At 41.4% G+C, this 13,820-nt stretch overlaps 1 protein-coding gene across 2 annotated transcripts in view; it reads left to right on the top strand.

Annotated features, from left to right (window-relative positions):
* The window catches only part of MED13 (mediator complex subunit 13), a 49,204-nt gene that overhangs the window by 20,609 nt on the left and 14,775 nt on the right, over positions 1-13,820 (top strand). For both annotated transcript variants that reach the window (XM_053454586.1, XM_053454585.1), the window contains exons 4-10: positions 4,432-4,577; positions 6,357-6,554; positions 9,904-10,095; positions 10,737-10,899; positions 11,400-11,510; positions 11,913-12,599; positions 13,447-13,654. In XM_053454586.1, the coding sequence (XP_053310561.1) occupies positions 4,432-4,577; positions 6,357-6,554; positions 9,904-10,095; positions 10,737-10,899; positions 11,400-11,510; positions 11,913-12,599; positions 13,447-13,654 (1,705 nt within the window). The remainder of the gene's footprint in view (positions 1-4,431; positions 4,578-6,356; positions 6,555-9,903; positions 10,096-10,736; positions 10,900-11,399; positions 11,511-11,912; positions 12,600-13,446; positions 13,655-13,820) is intronic.

Here is a 13,820-nt window from a genome sequence, read left to right as displayed (position 1 = left end):
GCATAAAAGTATGTGGACACTCCTGATTATTGAGTTTAGATTTTTTTTTTATCCAGACCTATCAGCAGGTTGTGAAGTGGAAGCGTTTAGGAGTAACAGCGCAGCAGTGATGTGATAGACCAGCACCATTGCCTAGTGCTGAAGCACAACGCATGCACAAACTCCTTCTCCTTAGCATCACTCTAGAGTTCCATACTCTGTTTGCATGCAACATCAGCAGGAGCACTGTACTTAGAGCTTCATAAAAACTGCTTTCCATGGCTGAGCATTGGCACACAACAAGCCTAAGATCACTATGTGGAAGTCTGATGGATGATTCTGGGTTTGGCAGATGCCAGGAGAATGCTACCTACTGGAATGCATAGTGTCTAAAGTTTGATGCAAGAGGTATCCTTTTCTGGGGCTGTTTTCCATGGTTTGGGGCTAGGCCTCTTGGCTCCAGTGAAGGGCAATGCTAATGTTACAGCATACAAAGACATTTAAGACAAATGTATGCTTTCAACTTTAAGGCACCAGTTTGAGGAAGGGCCTTTCATGTTCATGCATGACGGTACCTTTGTGTACAAAGCAAGATCCATAAAGACAGTTTGAGCTTGGTGTTGAGGTACTTGAGTGGCCTGCGCAGAGCCCAACTACAATGAACACCTTTTGGGATGAATTGGAATACCGATAGTGAGCCAAGCCTTCTCGTTCTACATCAATCCTTTTTTGACTAAAATCTCAGAGGTATGATGGTCAACATGCATACATGTGTGTGAGATATCATTTTTTTTAATTAAGAAAAGATTGGCTGCTAAAGTGTCGGGATTAGGATACATATTTGTGTGGTTGTTACCACATCACACTGTTTATAGTGGAAGCCTTGTGTACACATTCAATCAAACTCAAATGTGGGAAAAAATGTTTACCATTCTTTTGCAGCACATATTTTGTGAGGGACTACACCAATATATATACTATGTGCAGCTCCCAGGATACTGCCTTCCATCAAGCCCCACAACCTCTCGTCACACATACTGGCCACACATCATGACACTTAAACAAACTAAAGCACATAAACGCTAGCAACACCCTGATTCAAATGCTATCACACTGCCATCCCCCCTTAATCTCATATCACTCAGTTGAACGGAAACGCATTCCCCACCAAATCACACATGCAAATCAAGGATGCACGCTAAACTTCCATGTCACAGCACAACTTCTCCTCTCGCTTTCTGCGTACCTCAATGTATAGCATTGCATGTCTGCTTGTATAAATATCCCTTACCTAATAGCATTTAAGTGACTGCAGTGAGCATGTGACCTTGTGCTTATTATTTTAGCAGTTGGTCTTACGCTTTCCAGACTAGACAGGTCATAATAGTTTGATAGGGGCTCTCTAACATTGAATACCAAAGCAATGGGTCCTTCAATATAGTGTCTACTACATCATAAAAGCTTTGCTGTAACATTTCATCAGTTGCTGTCTTTCAAAGTGTGTGTATACCAATCAGCCATAACATTATGACTACCTGCCTAATATTGTGTAGGTCCCCCTTTTTGCTTCCAAAACGGCCCAGCCTTGGTCCACTAGACCTCTGAAGGTGTGCTGTGGTATCTGGCACCAAGACATTAGCAGCAGATCCTTTAAGTCCTGTAAGTTGTGAGGTGAGGCCTCCATGGATGCATCCTGGTGCCATGTGTTCTCCAGAGGAGCGGCAAACCTGGCCATCCACGTGATGTAAAAGAAAGCGTTATTCTTCAGACCAGGCCACCCTGCTCCATTCCTCCGTGGTCCAGTTCTTATCCTCACGTGCCCATTGTAGGTGCTTTCAGCAGTGGACAGGGGTCAGCATGGGAACCCTGACTGGTCTGTGGCTACGCAGTCCTAAACGCAACTATGATGTACTGTGTGACTATCAGAACCAGCAGAACTTTTTCAGCAATATGAGCTACAGCAGCTCGTCTGTTGGATTTGACAAGGAAAACCAGAAAACACATAAGACTACCCTATTGGAAAAACCTATTGTCGCTCTCTCACGGATTTAGCTAAATTTGTTCCAATACACTTTATCTGCAGACCAAGAGGCTGCCATTTTTTGTTTATGTAATATTTTGGATGACCTTCCCTGCTCAAACACCACACTGACTTAGCATTGCTAACAAAGTCTGTTCTCCCACAATCACTAGCAAGAGTGTCTTGCTGGGGGATTAACAATGAGCCATTATATGGTTTACAGCGGGTTTTTCTCTTAGATAGGCTGAAGATAAGGGCTAGAACACATAGAAATGGTTAATATCCAGCTACCTGGAAACATTATGCAAAACAGCAACAATTATAAAAGACCTCTAGAATGCAAATTAATTATCCAGCAATAAATGCTCTGCCCGTTTAACAGATAAAAGCAAATCCGCTGGAGAACCATCGGCAAGTACTGTCCCATTGCCTGTGACATCGCTCTGGCCACAGCCCTCTATACTCAATGCAGATTACTTGCTTTTATTCTGCTTTTTCCTGAATAAAAATAGCCATGCCTTCCAAATTTCTCTTTGGTGTTAAAGATCCTTTGGGATTAAGGCTTTTTTTTTAAAATTGTGTTTTAGTTGACACATTACTTTTATCCACTGCAGGAGTACATGCAGGAGGGGTTAGACGGGACCGGGGCAGTAGGAATGGCTCATCTAGCTGGGTGGATAGGAGGGTGTTCGATACATGTAATGATTGTAATAACATGAAGGGGTGTGTTCAACCCAGTTATTAATATACCAGATACTGTAACAATAAAATATGCCTTTTTAAAGGGGGTTTAAGAGGTGGCTGTCGTGCATTCTGAGTGCTGTAAAGTGCCTCGGCTACACACTCCCCTCCCACGTGATGCCAAATGAGCGGTCTCTTTGAGGATTCCTACAAAATGTGAATCTGAGGGATGCACTTTGAATTTCCATGAACTTTTGCTTCGACGTTAACATCTGTAGATTCCCATGGATTATTTTACTGCCGGGAGGCAGATGGTGGTTCCTCGTGTTTTTTGAGGCTTTGGCGTCTCTGTGCTTTTCTCGCTGTTGAATTAATCACATTCTTCTGTATTTGAACCTCTGTAAAACTGTTAAGAGATGATCAGTTTCAAGACTTAATGTGCAAGCCCATGTTTTCTAAGCCAAAGACCAATTTATTAAAAATGTGTGGATTCAAATGAATGCTTCAGATTGCGCAATTAATAGATTTAGTAGAGCCTTCTTTACCTCTCCTATCGGTTGGTATTGCTGCATTGTAGCCCTGCATGCACATTGGTGCATAGTTTGTTTGATTTCTTGAATATCTGTGAAGGAAATTAAAATGTACCGTATGGGGAGGCATTTCTTTCTCTAGCTTGTAATTCTATTTCAGCTGGCAGCTGATGGGTTAAATCCAGGCAGAGGCCATCCTGTATTTGGCCTTTGAACTTGCCCATTGCCTTAGTATCTCTAACGATAAAATCAGCGAGGGCAAAGTATACGTTTAGGGAAAAGCTTGTAAATATTCGTACTGTAAAAGCAGGAACCGATAGCATCTCGGGCAATACCGGTATTCTAATTAATATATGCCAGCCTGTATGGCACCAAGCAATGTATTGATATGCCGGGAAATAAACCTTGATATATTTATACTATGCCAGTTTGCATAAGATAGGCTATATGTATGTATGTATGTGTAAACTGCACAATGAGTTAAGGGAAGGGGCCGTATTTATCCGCACAGACTTATTTTTGGAAGATTTGGTGAGCAGTGTCCGGAATATGCCTTAGCTCACAAACATAGAGGGAAAAAAAACCTCTTCGGCTTTTTTGTTCTTGTTAGCACTCCAACCTCGCTTGGCAGTAGTCTTGTTTTCTTTTTTAGATTCGGTAATAAGTAATGTTTTACATGATCAAGTGCAGTTCTGTGCTGCCAGAGCTCAGCGCTTCTAAATGCTATTTTCCGGATATTTTATTGCCACATTAGTGTCATTTCAGAAGCGCTGTATACACGAGTGCACAGCTATGCAGTTTTTTTTTTATTGATTCGTTTGCAGTGTGTACACGCCGGCTCGCATAGCAGAAAAGGGGTTAAATGATTTGCCGTTGCAGCGTTTAATGGGCTCATCTGTATCCTTGGTTTCATCAGACTTCTGGCATATTTAATCCATCTATCTTTGGAAGGGCTACACTGATAGCAGCCTAGATTTCTACATTCATTAAACCGCGAGTCCAATAAGCAGGTTATTGAAGCAGAACATTTCTTGCTTTTCAAGAACATTTCTTTGTTGTGTTTAATTGTTGGCACAGGAAACAAATACCCCCCCCTCCATCACCTTTTATTATAGGGTATTACATTACTCCAAGAGCTGTGGTATCATATGTTGTAAATGTGCCCCAAAACCATTTAATTTTTTTTTTTTTACATTTGTTCTTCTCTCCCTTCTCTTGCAGCGAGCATTTGTCCTGCTCTTTTACCTTCTTCCTCCACGGGGAAAGCAATGTTTGCACAAGCGTGGAAATTAACCAGCACCAACCAGTGTACCACCTTAGCGAAGAGCACCTCACCCTGGCCCAGCAGTCAAATAGTCCATTTCAAGGTAAGATATATTTCAGGACTTATGTGATATGTCGCCGTCTCCCCAATCAAGCATTTTACAATTCTATATACGGCAACACATGGAATTGGTGAAGTATCCATGTATTATCCAACAATTATATATAAAAACACACACGCACGCGCACACACACATCTTCTCTTAGGTATCGTTCGCTATGATCATTCACCCTCCTTAACTTATATCTGTTGAGCTGCTGATTGTTGGTAATTAATAAGTATGAGATGAGGAGAAGAGATCTAACTTGTGCGCAGGAAATTGATTAGATGATGCTGGCGCTGCCATACGCTGCTGTCGGTCTAGCGCTTCGATGAAGAAAGCGTTAAATTAAAACAATTGCACTGACTGTCAAAAAAAAAAAAAGCACACGATGTCAGTGTTTTTAAACTTTTGAATTTAGTTACGTCTTCAGCCGTCACAGCAACAATTCCCTCTTTCAGAAGTCATGACTAGTGAATAGCTTATCCAGATGGAGCAGAACATTGTCCGCAGTATGGAGCTGTGGTATAAGCTGCTGAGCATTGTTTACGCACCATAAGTAATGCGTATACATAACGTAAGAATGCAGGGCTTGGGGCACATGAGTTTTTAATATTTAAACAGTTTATTCATTGTATTTCAGCATAAATGTCATGGAGCTCATGAACACCTGTGGCTTTGGAACACATTTTGTACACTGAACTGTTCTAAAGGCTTTAATTCTATTCCGTAATGTTTTCCTCCCGTATGACTGGCTGCTGATGTGTTTGTGCCATGGTGGTGATGTGGCGGATTTGTTTTTACCCTATTATATATTGGAGCCTTTTCCCTCCCAGTTGCAGGGTGATGGGTATGGATTTTGCAAGGCTGTGGACGCTGCACTGCTACTTTTGTACTGTACAGCTAAACAAATGGTTGCATGCGTTCTTCTACTACGGCGTCGGTGTTTAGCATGGCGTATTGATCATTCATTTAATGCAGCTGCCCGAATACTGCCATTTTGGGATGTTTAGAGATGTTACAGCCAGCACCTTTCCCCACATCAGCACAGCGCCTCACCAGAGCGTGACCTGTGAGCTGTGACCGAATAATGGAGCTCGGTAGGGTTTCAAACCCGTCCAGCTCACAGTGTGAGTCGATGGGCTGTTAACTAGAAGCTGGCGTTGCTAGGGACAAAAAGTGAAGGGAATAGGCACTGGAGGCCAAGCAAACTTCTGCCTCCATAGTGTAAACTGAGTGAAAGATAGCACATGAAATCTAGAAGCAATAAAGTCTAGCTTTAGAATAGATTTTGCATTTGAAAGCAAGACAGCGTGCGCACGCACACACAGTTTATACTCTAATACATAGTCTTTTGTTTTCACAATAAGACATGGTCGCATGCAATTAAATATAAGTAAGTAAGTGCGGAAGATGGTCACTTCTGTCCAAGTGGGTGATCTGGCATGTTCTCTGCTTCTACTTTAGTTGAACCTGATTTGGGTCATCGAATTCAACTTGGTACCATAGTGTATTTTATTTTTTTTTTCTTTCATTTTATTTGAACTTTATTTTAAACCTGAAGTCTCCGATTTATTTAGTGCCGTTTATGTTCTATACAATGGATCTACCGCTGTATAGATTATTTTTAAACCCGCCAGTCCTGCAAATGTGTCAAATATGTTAATTTTCTCTGTAAAGGTTTGAGAGCATGCCAGGCTTATTGCATGTTGCCGTCTGAGTATGTTAATTTGCAAGCTGTATCCTTGACTACTTTATTAAGATGTATTTTTCTTCCTTCAGTTATCTTAAGCCCCTTTGGATTGAATGGTACCCTCACAGGGCAGTCCTTCAAGATGTCAGATTCCTCAACAAAGAAACTAATTGGTGAATGGAAGCAGTTTTATCCGATATCGTCTAGTGTTAAAGAGTGCTCAGAAGAAAAGCCAGATGACATGGACTGGGAAGATGACTCGCTGGCTGCTGTAGAAGTTCTTGTTGGTGAGTCGCTTTATTCTTGTCCCTTACAGTGACATGTCCGTTTAAATTCAGAACATTTGTGTTTTCCTGATACCTGTCCTCTAAGGGGGCAGCTGACTATAGGAGCAGGGCTTTGCTTTGTAAGGTGGTTTTCTACTGAGCTAGGTGGTTGCATGGCTTAGTACCAGAGTCCTCTTTGTGTAAATTCTACTAGCTGATGGTCCTTTTGACGTGAGTCCGTTATGCTTTTAGTGCAAAATGTTGTTTTTTTAAATTCATTTTGTGAATTTAAATCTTTCAAAATAAAGGGAAAGTGGCCAGAATGGTGAATGCCGGTATCTGTACCTAGCCTTGTAGTATTTGCTGCCCGTCATCGTTTATTAGGAATACGTCCTGTCTGCAAAATCTTCCCTTCCATGGCTATCTTTCTACGGGACACACGTGTGTGCCGCTCGTAACAATCCCAAATCCCATTTAAGCAGTAATAGTTTTCCTGTCGGCCTTATTGACATGCATGGTGCATTGAATCTGTGCGCAGAGAGGAAAGTACTTCGGCACTTACAGCTGGATTCAAAAGACATCCTGGTCCCAGAGGAGCAAGAAATGTGCCAGTGAAAATTAGCAACCTCGCACTATTAAGTTAGCATATGGAATAGTAACAGTAGTTCGTGTTGATGAGCTTAATCTGCGGAGTCAGTGGTAATAGTTATTCTCTCTCTTGGCAGCACAATCACAGACAGAAGGGCTACTTTTTGAGAACAATATTATAAAAAGTTTTGGGTTTTTTTTTTTTTTTAGATTTGTGATATTATTCAATATTTTTGGCACCAAAAAACTATTATATAAAACAGTGTATATTGTCTAGGAACGCTACATTTGTGTTGCTTCTCCATGTATGTTCTTTCAGAAACGTTAAAATTAGGGCTGAAACAACTAATCGATAAAATCGATAATAATCGATTATGAAAATCGTTGTCAACGAATTTCATCATCGATTAATCGGATCGATTTTTATCGATTATAAAAAGAGGTTTTTTTCAGAGCAAATGCTCTGAAAAACTCCTCTCTTTATATAATCCGACCTCAAACAGAGATCGGATTATAACACCGGAATCCAGATCCCCCGCAACGCTGCAGGGGACCTGGATTCCCCTCACTGTCGGCCGGTCTCTCACTTCCGTCTCTCTCCCCCTCCCATCTGCCTCCTCCCCCCTCCCATACATCACTCTGCCTCTCTACCCAGCACCGTTACTGACAGCCACTTTCCCTGCAGCTTCATAGAAGCCTCAGTGTAAGTGAAGGTGAGTAACGGAGTCTGTCTGTGCGATGCAGACCCCCACCGGCTGACAGAGAATCATCCTCTCTGCATCGCACAGACAGACTCCGTTACTGCCCTTCACTTACACTGTGGCTTCTATGAAGCTGCAATGAAAGTGCCTTCAGTAACGGAGCCGGGTAGAGAGGCAGAGCGGTGTATGGGAGGGGGGAGGAGTCAGAGGGGTGTATGGGAGCCACCCTCCAATACACCACTCTGGCTCCTCCCCCTCTCATACGCCACTCTGCCTCTCTACCCGGCTCCCTGGTGTCTTGTCAGAAACGGAGGTTCACAGGAGGCAGATTGGAGTATCGTAGGGGGGAGGAGGCAAAGTGATGTATGGGAGGGGGAGGAGCCAACGCGATGTATGGGAGGAGGCAGAGTGGAGTATGGGAGGAGCCAGAGTGATGTATGGGAGGGGAGGAGGCAGAGTGGTATATGGGAGGGGGAGGAGGCAAAGTGATGTATGGGAGGGGAGGAGCCAAAGTGATGTATGGGCGGGGGAGGAGCCAGAGTGGTGTATGGGAGGGGGAGGAGCCAGAGTGGTGTATGGGTGAGTTATAGTGGTGTATGGGGGGTATTATGCATTTTTAGGGCATATAGGGGGTATAAGGCATATGGATATTAGGCATATCAGGGGGGCATAAACATATCTGGGGTAAAAGGTATATCAGGGGGCTCAGTGGCATATAGGGGGTATAAGACATCGACATTAGGCATATCAGGGGGGCATAAAACAAATCTGGGGGTAAAAGGTATATCAGGGGGCTCAGTTGCATATCACTGGCATATAAGGAGTATAAGGCATATCAGGGGCACAGTGGCATATCAGGGGGCACAGTGGAATCTGGCATATAAGAGGTATAAGGCATATACGGGGCAGAGTGGCAAGCTGGGGGTCAGATGTGCATAACTGGGGGCAGTTTGGTAAATAAAAAAATTTAAACAAGGCTTTTTTCTCAGTTTTTATTAAATATGAAAAATAGTTAACATATGAATTAATATTTACTAATAACTTTGTATTAAAACCTAGTTTGAGAAGCACCGTGTTTGGGTTCTTGTAGCTTTTATTATTATGTCAGTAAAATAAGAAGGTGAATAGAGAGAGGCCATTGCAATAAAGAGATGAAAGTGTAAATTGTACGTTTTTTATTGCAATTTTTCTTCAATTTAAAATAATGTATTTTTTTATCCGATTAATCGAAAAAATAATCGGCCAACTAATCGATTATTAAAATAATCGTTAGTTGCAGCCCTAGTTAAAATGTACTTGCCTTAGTCCTTGAAGCAGCAAAGGTTCTCTTGATGTGTGTAATGCAGGGGCAGGGCCGGCCCTACAATGGAGCAGAGTGGGGCAATTGCTCCAGGCGGCACTTTGCCTCCCCAAGCCCTTTTTTTTTTTTTTTTTTTTTTTTTTTAAAGAGGAAGAGAGAGAGTGGTTTTCGCTTACCAAGTTGTCAGTACCCACTCAGCGCCCCTCTCTCTCTCCTCTGCAAGCCCTCTAGCTCGGTCTCAGTGCCGGCTTGTAATGCTGAGCGCTGGAAGATGATGTCATTTCCGGCGCTCAGCATTACAAGCCGGCACAAAGACTGAGCAGGGAGACTCGCCGCAGGACTGCTAAAAGGTAAGTACAAAGGGGGGGGATAGGGTAGATAAGAGGGAGGGAGAGGAAGGGTAGATAATGGGGGGGGGTGGCAGAGGAAGGGTAGATAATGGGGGGGGCAGCATTTTAAACTTCGCCCCAGGCGGCATAATGCCTTGGCCCGGTTTTCCGGATATAGAAGACCGCTAAAAAAAATAAGGAATCGACTTCTGTCTTTTCTTCCCCAGTCATGTTTTGGTCTTTCTATATTACTGCCTGGTCTGCATTTAAAGGATGTTTATTGGGCCAATACAGTGGTAATGACTTTATTGTCTGAAGTCTGTCTGGTTTTGTGGAAACAATTTGACTATTTTTGAAAAGCAACAGGGGAACATTTGTTGCTCCATGGTGTAAAACATTAGAACCTGAGGGTGAGATGATCCCATGAATAACCACGTTCTTTTGATTTTTAGCTGGTGTCAGGATGGTATATCCAGCGTGCTTTGTTCTAGTTCCTCAGTCAGACATCCCTACTACCAACCCAGTTGGATCCACTCACTGTTCAAACACCTGCTTAGGTGGTCAAGTGCCTGCTTCTTCCAGAGATCCGGCAATGTCTTCAGTAACTTTGACTCCACCGACATCCCCAGAAGAAGTTCAAACAGGTGAGAGAATGCACTTTTCCCTTTGTACAGTCAAGAAAGCTGTCATATTAATATATAATTGTGAATATATATATATTATTTATTTAAAACAAGTCGATAGGCAGAGGTACATACAGGGGTTATTTGCATGATTATGCTTTCTTTCAAAAGAAAACACTGGTTTTGTGGAACCATCCAGATTTATTGTTAGGTTTTCATACTAAAACAAGCTGCTAAAACAAAACTGGTAAGTTTTATTCAATTATAGTCTCTGGGTTGGGATAGATGAAACGGAGTCTAATAAAAAAAAATATATATATTCTAGGTTAATAATGTTTGGATACAAGCTACCCTTACCTGTGTTCTGTTAGTTTCAAGCATAGGGCATTACAGTAACTTGGTAATGTGGATTCGAACCACTTTATATTGCCTTGTTGCTGCTTGTTTGAAAGAACACCTTAAACTATAACTACACAGGAGTAGACTGCTCTCTTGATCACCAGTTTAATGCTGCAAGTCCTGAAATGATCTCGATTTATGTTTGGGTGATTTGTGATGGCTCATAAAGTAAGTTCTACTTGTATATGGGTTGCAGTCCCCCTCTTTATGTGGTGTTCTACTGAATGTATGGCTGTAATTAGTCATTTCTCTTGTTTACGCAGTTGATTCCCAGTCAGCACAGAAATGGGCGAAGATTTCCTCTGTTGCAGACAGCTTTAACTCTGACAGTACTAGTCAACATGGTGGAAAGATACCACGAAAATTGGCTAACCAGGTGGTGGATAGGGTTTGGCAAGAATGCAATATGAACAGGTCTCAGAACAAGTAAGTATTGACAAAGACAGGTATTGTCTAGAAAGCTTTTATTTTCTCATTTCACTATATTTGATCAGTTTTCTTAATTTTGATTTGTCTTGTGGTTGGATTTTCTTTTCTTCTTCTCCTTTAGGTAGTTCCTGAAGTCGTTACCGCAGTAAAATAGAAAGCATGATGTTCACGTAGTCCAATATTAGAGAAATGTTATGCATGTTGCTTCTTGTAGTCAAACATTTTGCCCAATGCATTAATTGCTCATCTTTAGTAACATATTGCCTGTTTAAATAGGGATGGGTTACCAGTAGTACAAAATGCAACTGCCTAGCTGAATTAGTACAGAAAGATATAGTTCTGCAAGGCTATTCACTGTATTTTAGCAATTATGTGTCTTATTCTTTTTAATGACTGTAGCTTATGGATCAAAAGTCATTGATCGACGTTGCCCGGTCACAATGAAATTGGCCAGTATTTATATGAAACAAAACTTAATTGCTTAATTTCATTTGTAGAAGGAAGTATTCTGCCACCTCAAATGGTGTATGTGAAGAAGAAGTAGCTGACAAAGCAGCATCCTGGGATTTTGTTGAATCCACTCAAAGAACAACTTGTGTCTGTTCGAGGTACGTCTGGTTTATAACATTGTGTAGTAGTATTCATTTAGACTTAACTAAAATTGTCACATGAGGATTATTGTTTTGAGCAATTTACAAGCTGCTCCCTTGTGTGGACATATTTGGCAATAAAGTATAATAAGCTTGGTTAAATTTAAAACCTTTTAGATAAATTTAGTGAAGTGTGAAGCTTAATCTAAGCAATCCTGTATTTATGCATGTATTGTATGTAAAAATTCACATTGCACAGCAGTATACCTTTTTATAAACCGCGGCCACGTTTGTTGCTTCAAAGCTAATAAATAATTATGCTATGTACTCCATGTGATGTCTAAATGGAATGATTTTTTTAGAACGTTAGTAGCTGCAGCAGATGCGTAAATATTTTGTATGATTTTTTTTTTCTTCCAGGCATAAAAATCTTAAACAGAGAAATTCAGGTCAACCAGGGCAAGTGGTTCCTGCAGGTCCACAGCAACAGGCAGCCCAAAAGCACAAGACTAATGAAAAGCAGGAAAAGGGGGACAAACCCCAGAAACGGCCACTAACGCCTTTTCATCACCGTGTATCGCTTACGGATGATGTCAATGTGGATGCAGATACTGCCAGCCAGAGACTTGGGATTCGAGCCCAGGACAGTAGAGGTCGCTTTTCGAATATTCGACCCAATGATGTAGCAAAAACCACCCAGATGCATGGCGGTGAACTGGCCAGCTCCCCTCCGCCTCCCCCACTCAGTCCCCACCCTTGTGAGGCATTGGATGAAGGAGGTGAGAGTATCAAAAACCCATCGACTCCTCAGAGTCAGCATTTCTACCAAATGCCAACCCCGGATCCGCTAATTCCAGCCAAGGCAATAGACGAAAGGATAGATGGCTTATCGCAAACCTTTGCTCCGGCGTTCCCTGAAATGTTAGAGCCAACGCTGTACGTCGGCACCGCTGTTAATTTGGAAGAGGGCGAAACCGACAACACCTGGAAGTATTACAAAGTTCCAAGGAAAAAAGAAACTGAATTCCTCCCCCCACAACTTCCGAACGATAAATTAAGAGATGATGCATTTGGGTTTTCTGGAAAGGAAACTACGTCTGTCACCGAGTGAGTATTATATGTGTTGAGTTTTCAGTTCCCCTTACTCATTATTCGGTCGGGCAAAGCCTACGTTCTAGTGCTTTACGTTCTTTCAGGTTCTGCCGTATTTGGCATTAACTTAGTGCCTGGTAGTTGTGTTCTAATGAAAGTCTGTGTGTGTTCATTGTGGGGACTCAATAGATCTTGGAAGATTTACCTTGGGTTTCTGATTTAAGAGTCTCTTGGCTGACTGATTACATCTGCTTAAAAATTAAATATGTGTATGTGTGAAATATATAAATGCACAATAAATGTATGGTATGTAATGCACTCGCTTGACTGGAGATGGTTATAAAATGCCCAGGTGCTAACTATCCAAAAGGTGTATATATTTACTTATCTTTTTTTTTTTTTTTTTCAGCATTAGCTTATCGATACCAGTACTTGTGTTTTTTTTTTTTAATGGTATTAAGTCCACCTAAGATCTATCACTTAAGTTGTCTGGTTAAATTACTTCTCTTTTACAGTCATTTAAAAACTATCATTTCCATGTCCCAGTTTGTAGGATTAATTTCCCTTTAAGGTTTATTTGCAGTACAATTTTGCATGATCACTTCCTGAGCTCTATTGTTACCTGCCCAGTAAAATGTCTTCTGGTGACCAAGGATAATGTTCTGGAATGTGAATTTTGTAGAATGTAGCCTTTTTTGTTGAAAGTAAAGAATACATGCAACATAACCCCCCCGTTCCTTAATACCCATAAGAAACCAGTGTAAATTAGCACTTTAAGTGTCAGAGTTTATTAATCTAACTGATCAGGTAAAGTAAGTGCCAATAAGTAACGTTTAGTTAAGTGCCATTTTTCTTTCAATAGGTTAATGGTGCAATGTAACAAGCCTTTGAAGATATCGGAAGAATTATTGCACCAGTATCAATGCAAAAACCAATACCCAACACCAGCTGTACTGGACACAGATCAAGAACCTGATCCATATGCATTTGTAGACGGAGATGTCGAATTCATTTTTTGTGACAAAAAAGATAGGCCGACCATAGAAAGGGAAATTGGGAAAAAACACAAGGTGAGTTACCTGTGGTTAATTGCTTAAGACGAATCAGATGCTTAAAAGAACGTACTGCCTTTAGTTGACGTATACACTTAGTATCTGTATTATGCCACACATTAACTGATAACAGATCTTACCGCCATTTCTCATTGGTCTGTATTTTGAATCAAGCTTGGCAATG

This window comes from Spea bombifrons, chromosome 2 (assembly GCF_027358695.1).
Source record: "Spea bombifrons isolate aSpeBom1 chromosome 2, aSpeBom1.2.pri, whole genome shotgun sequence".
Lineage (NCBI taxonomy): Eukaryota > Metazoa > Chordata > Amphibia > Anura > Pelobatidae > Spea > Spea bombifrons.
The sequence above is the reverse complement of the archived record's forward strand: the minus strand, read 5'-3'. Positions and strand labels throughout refer to the sequence as shown.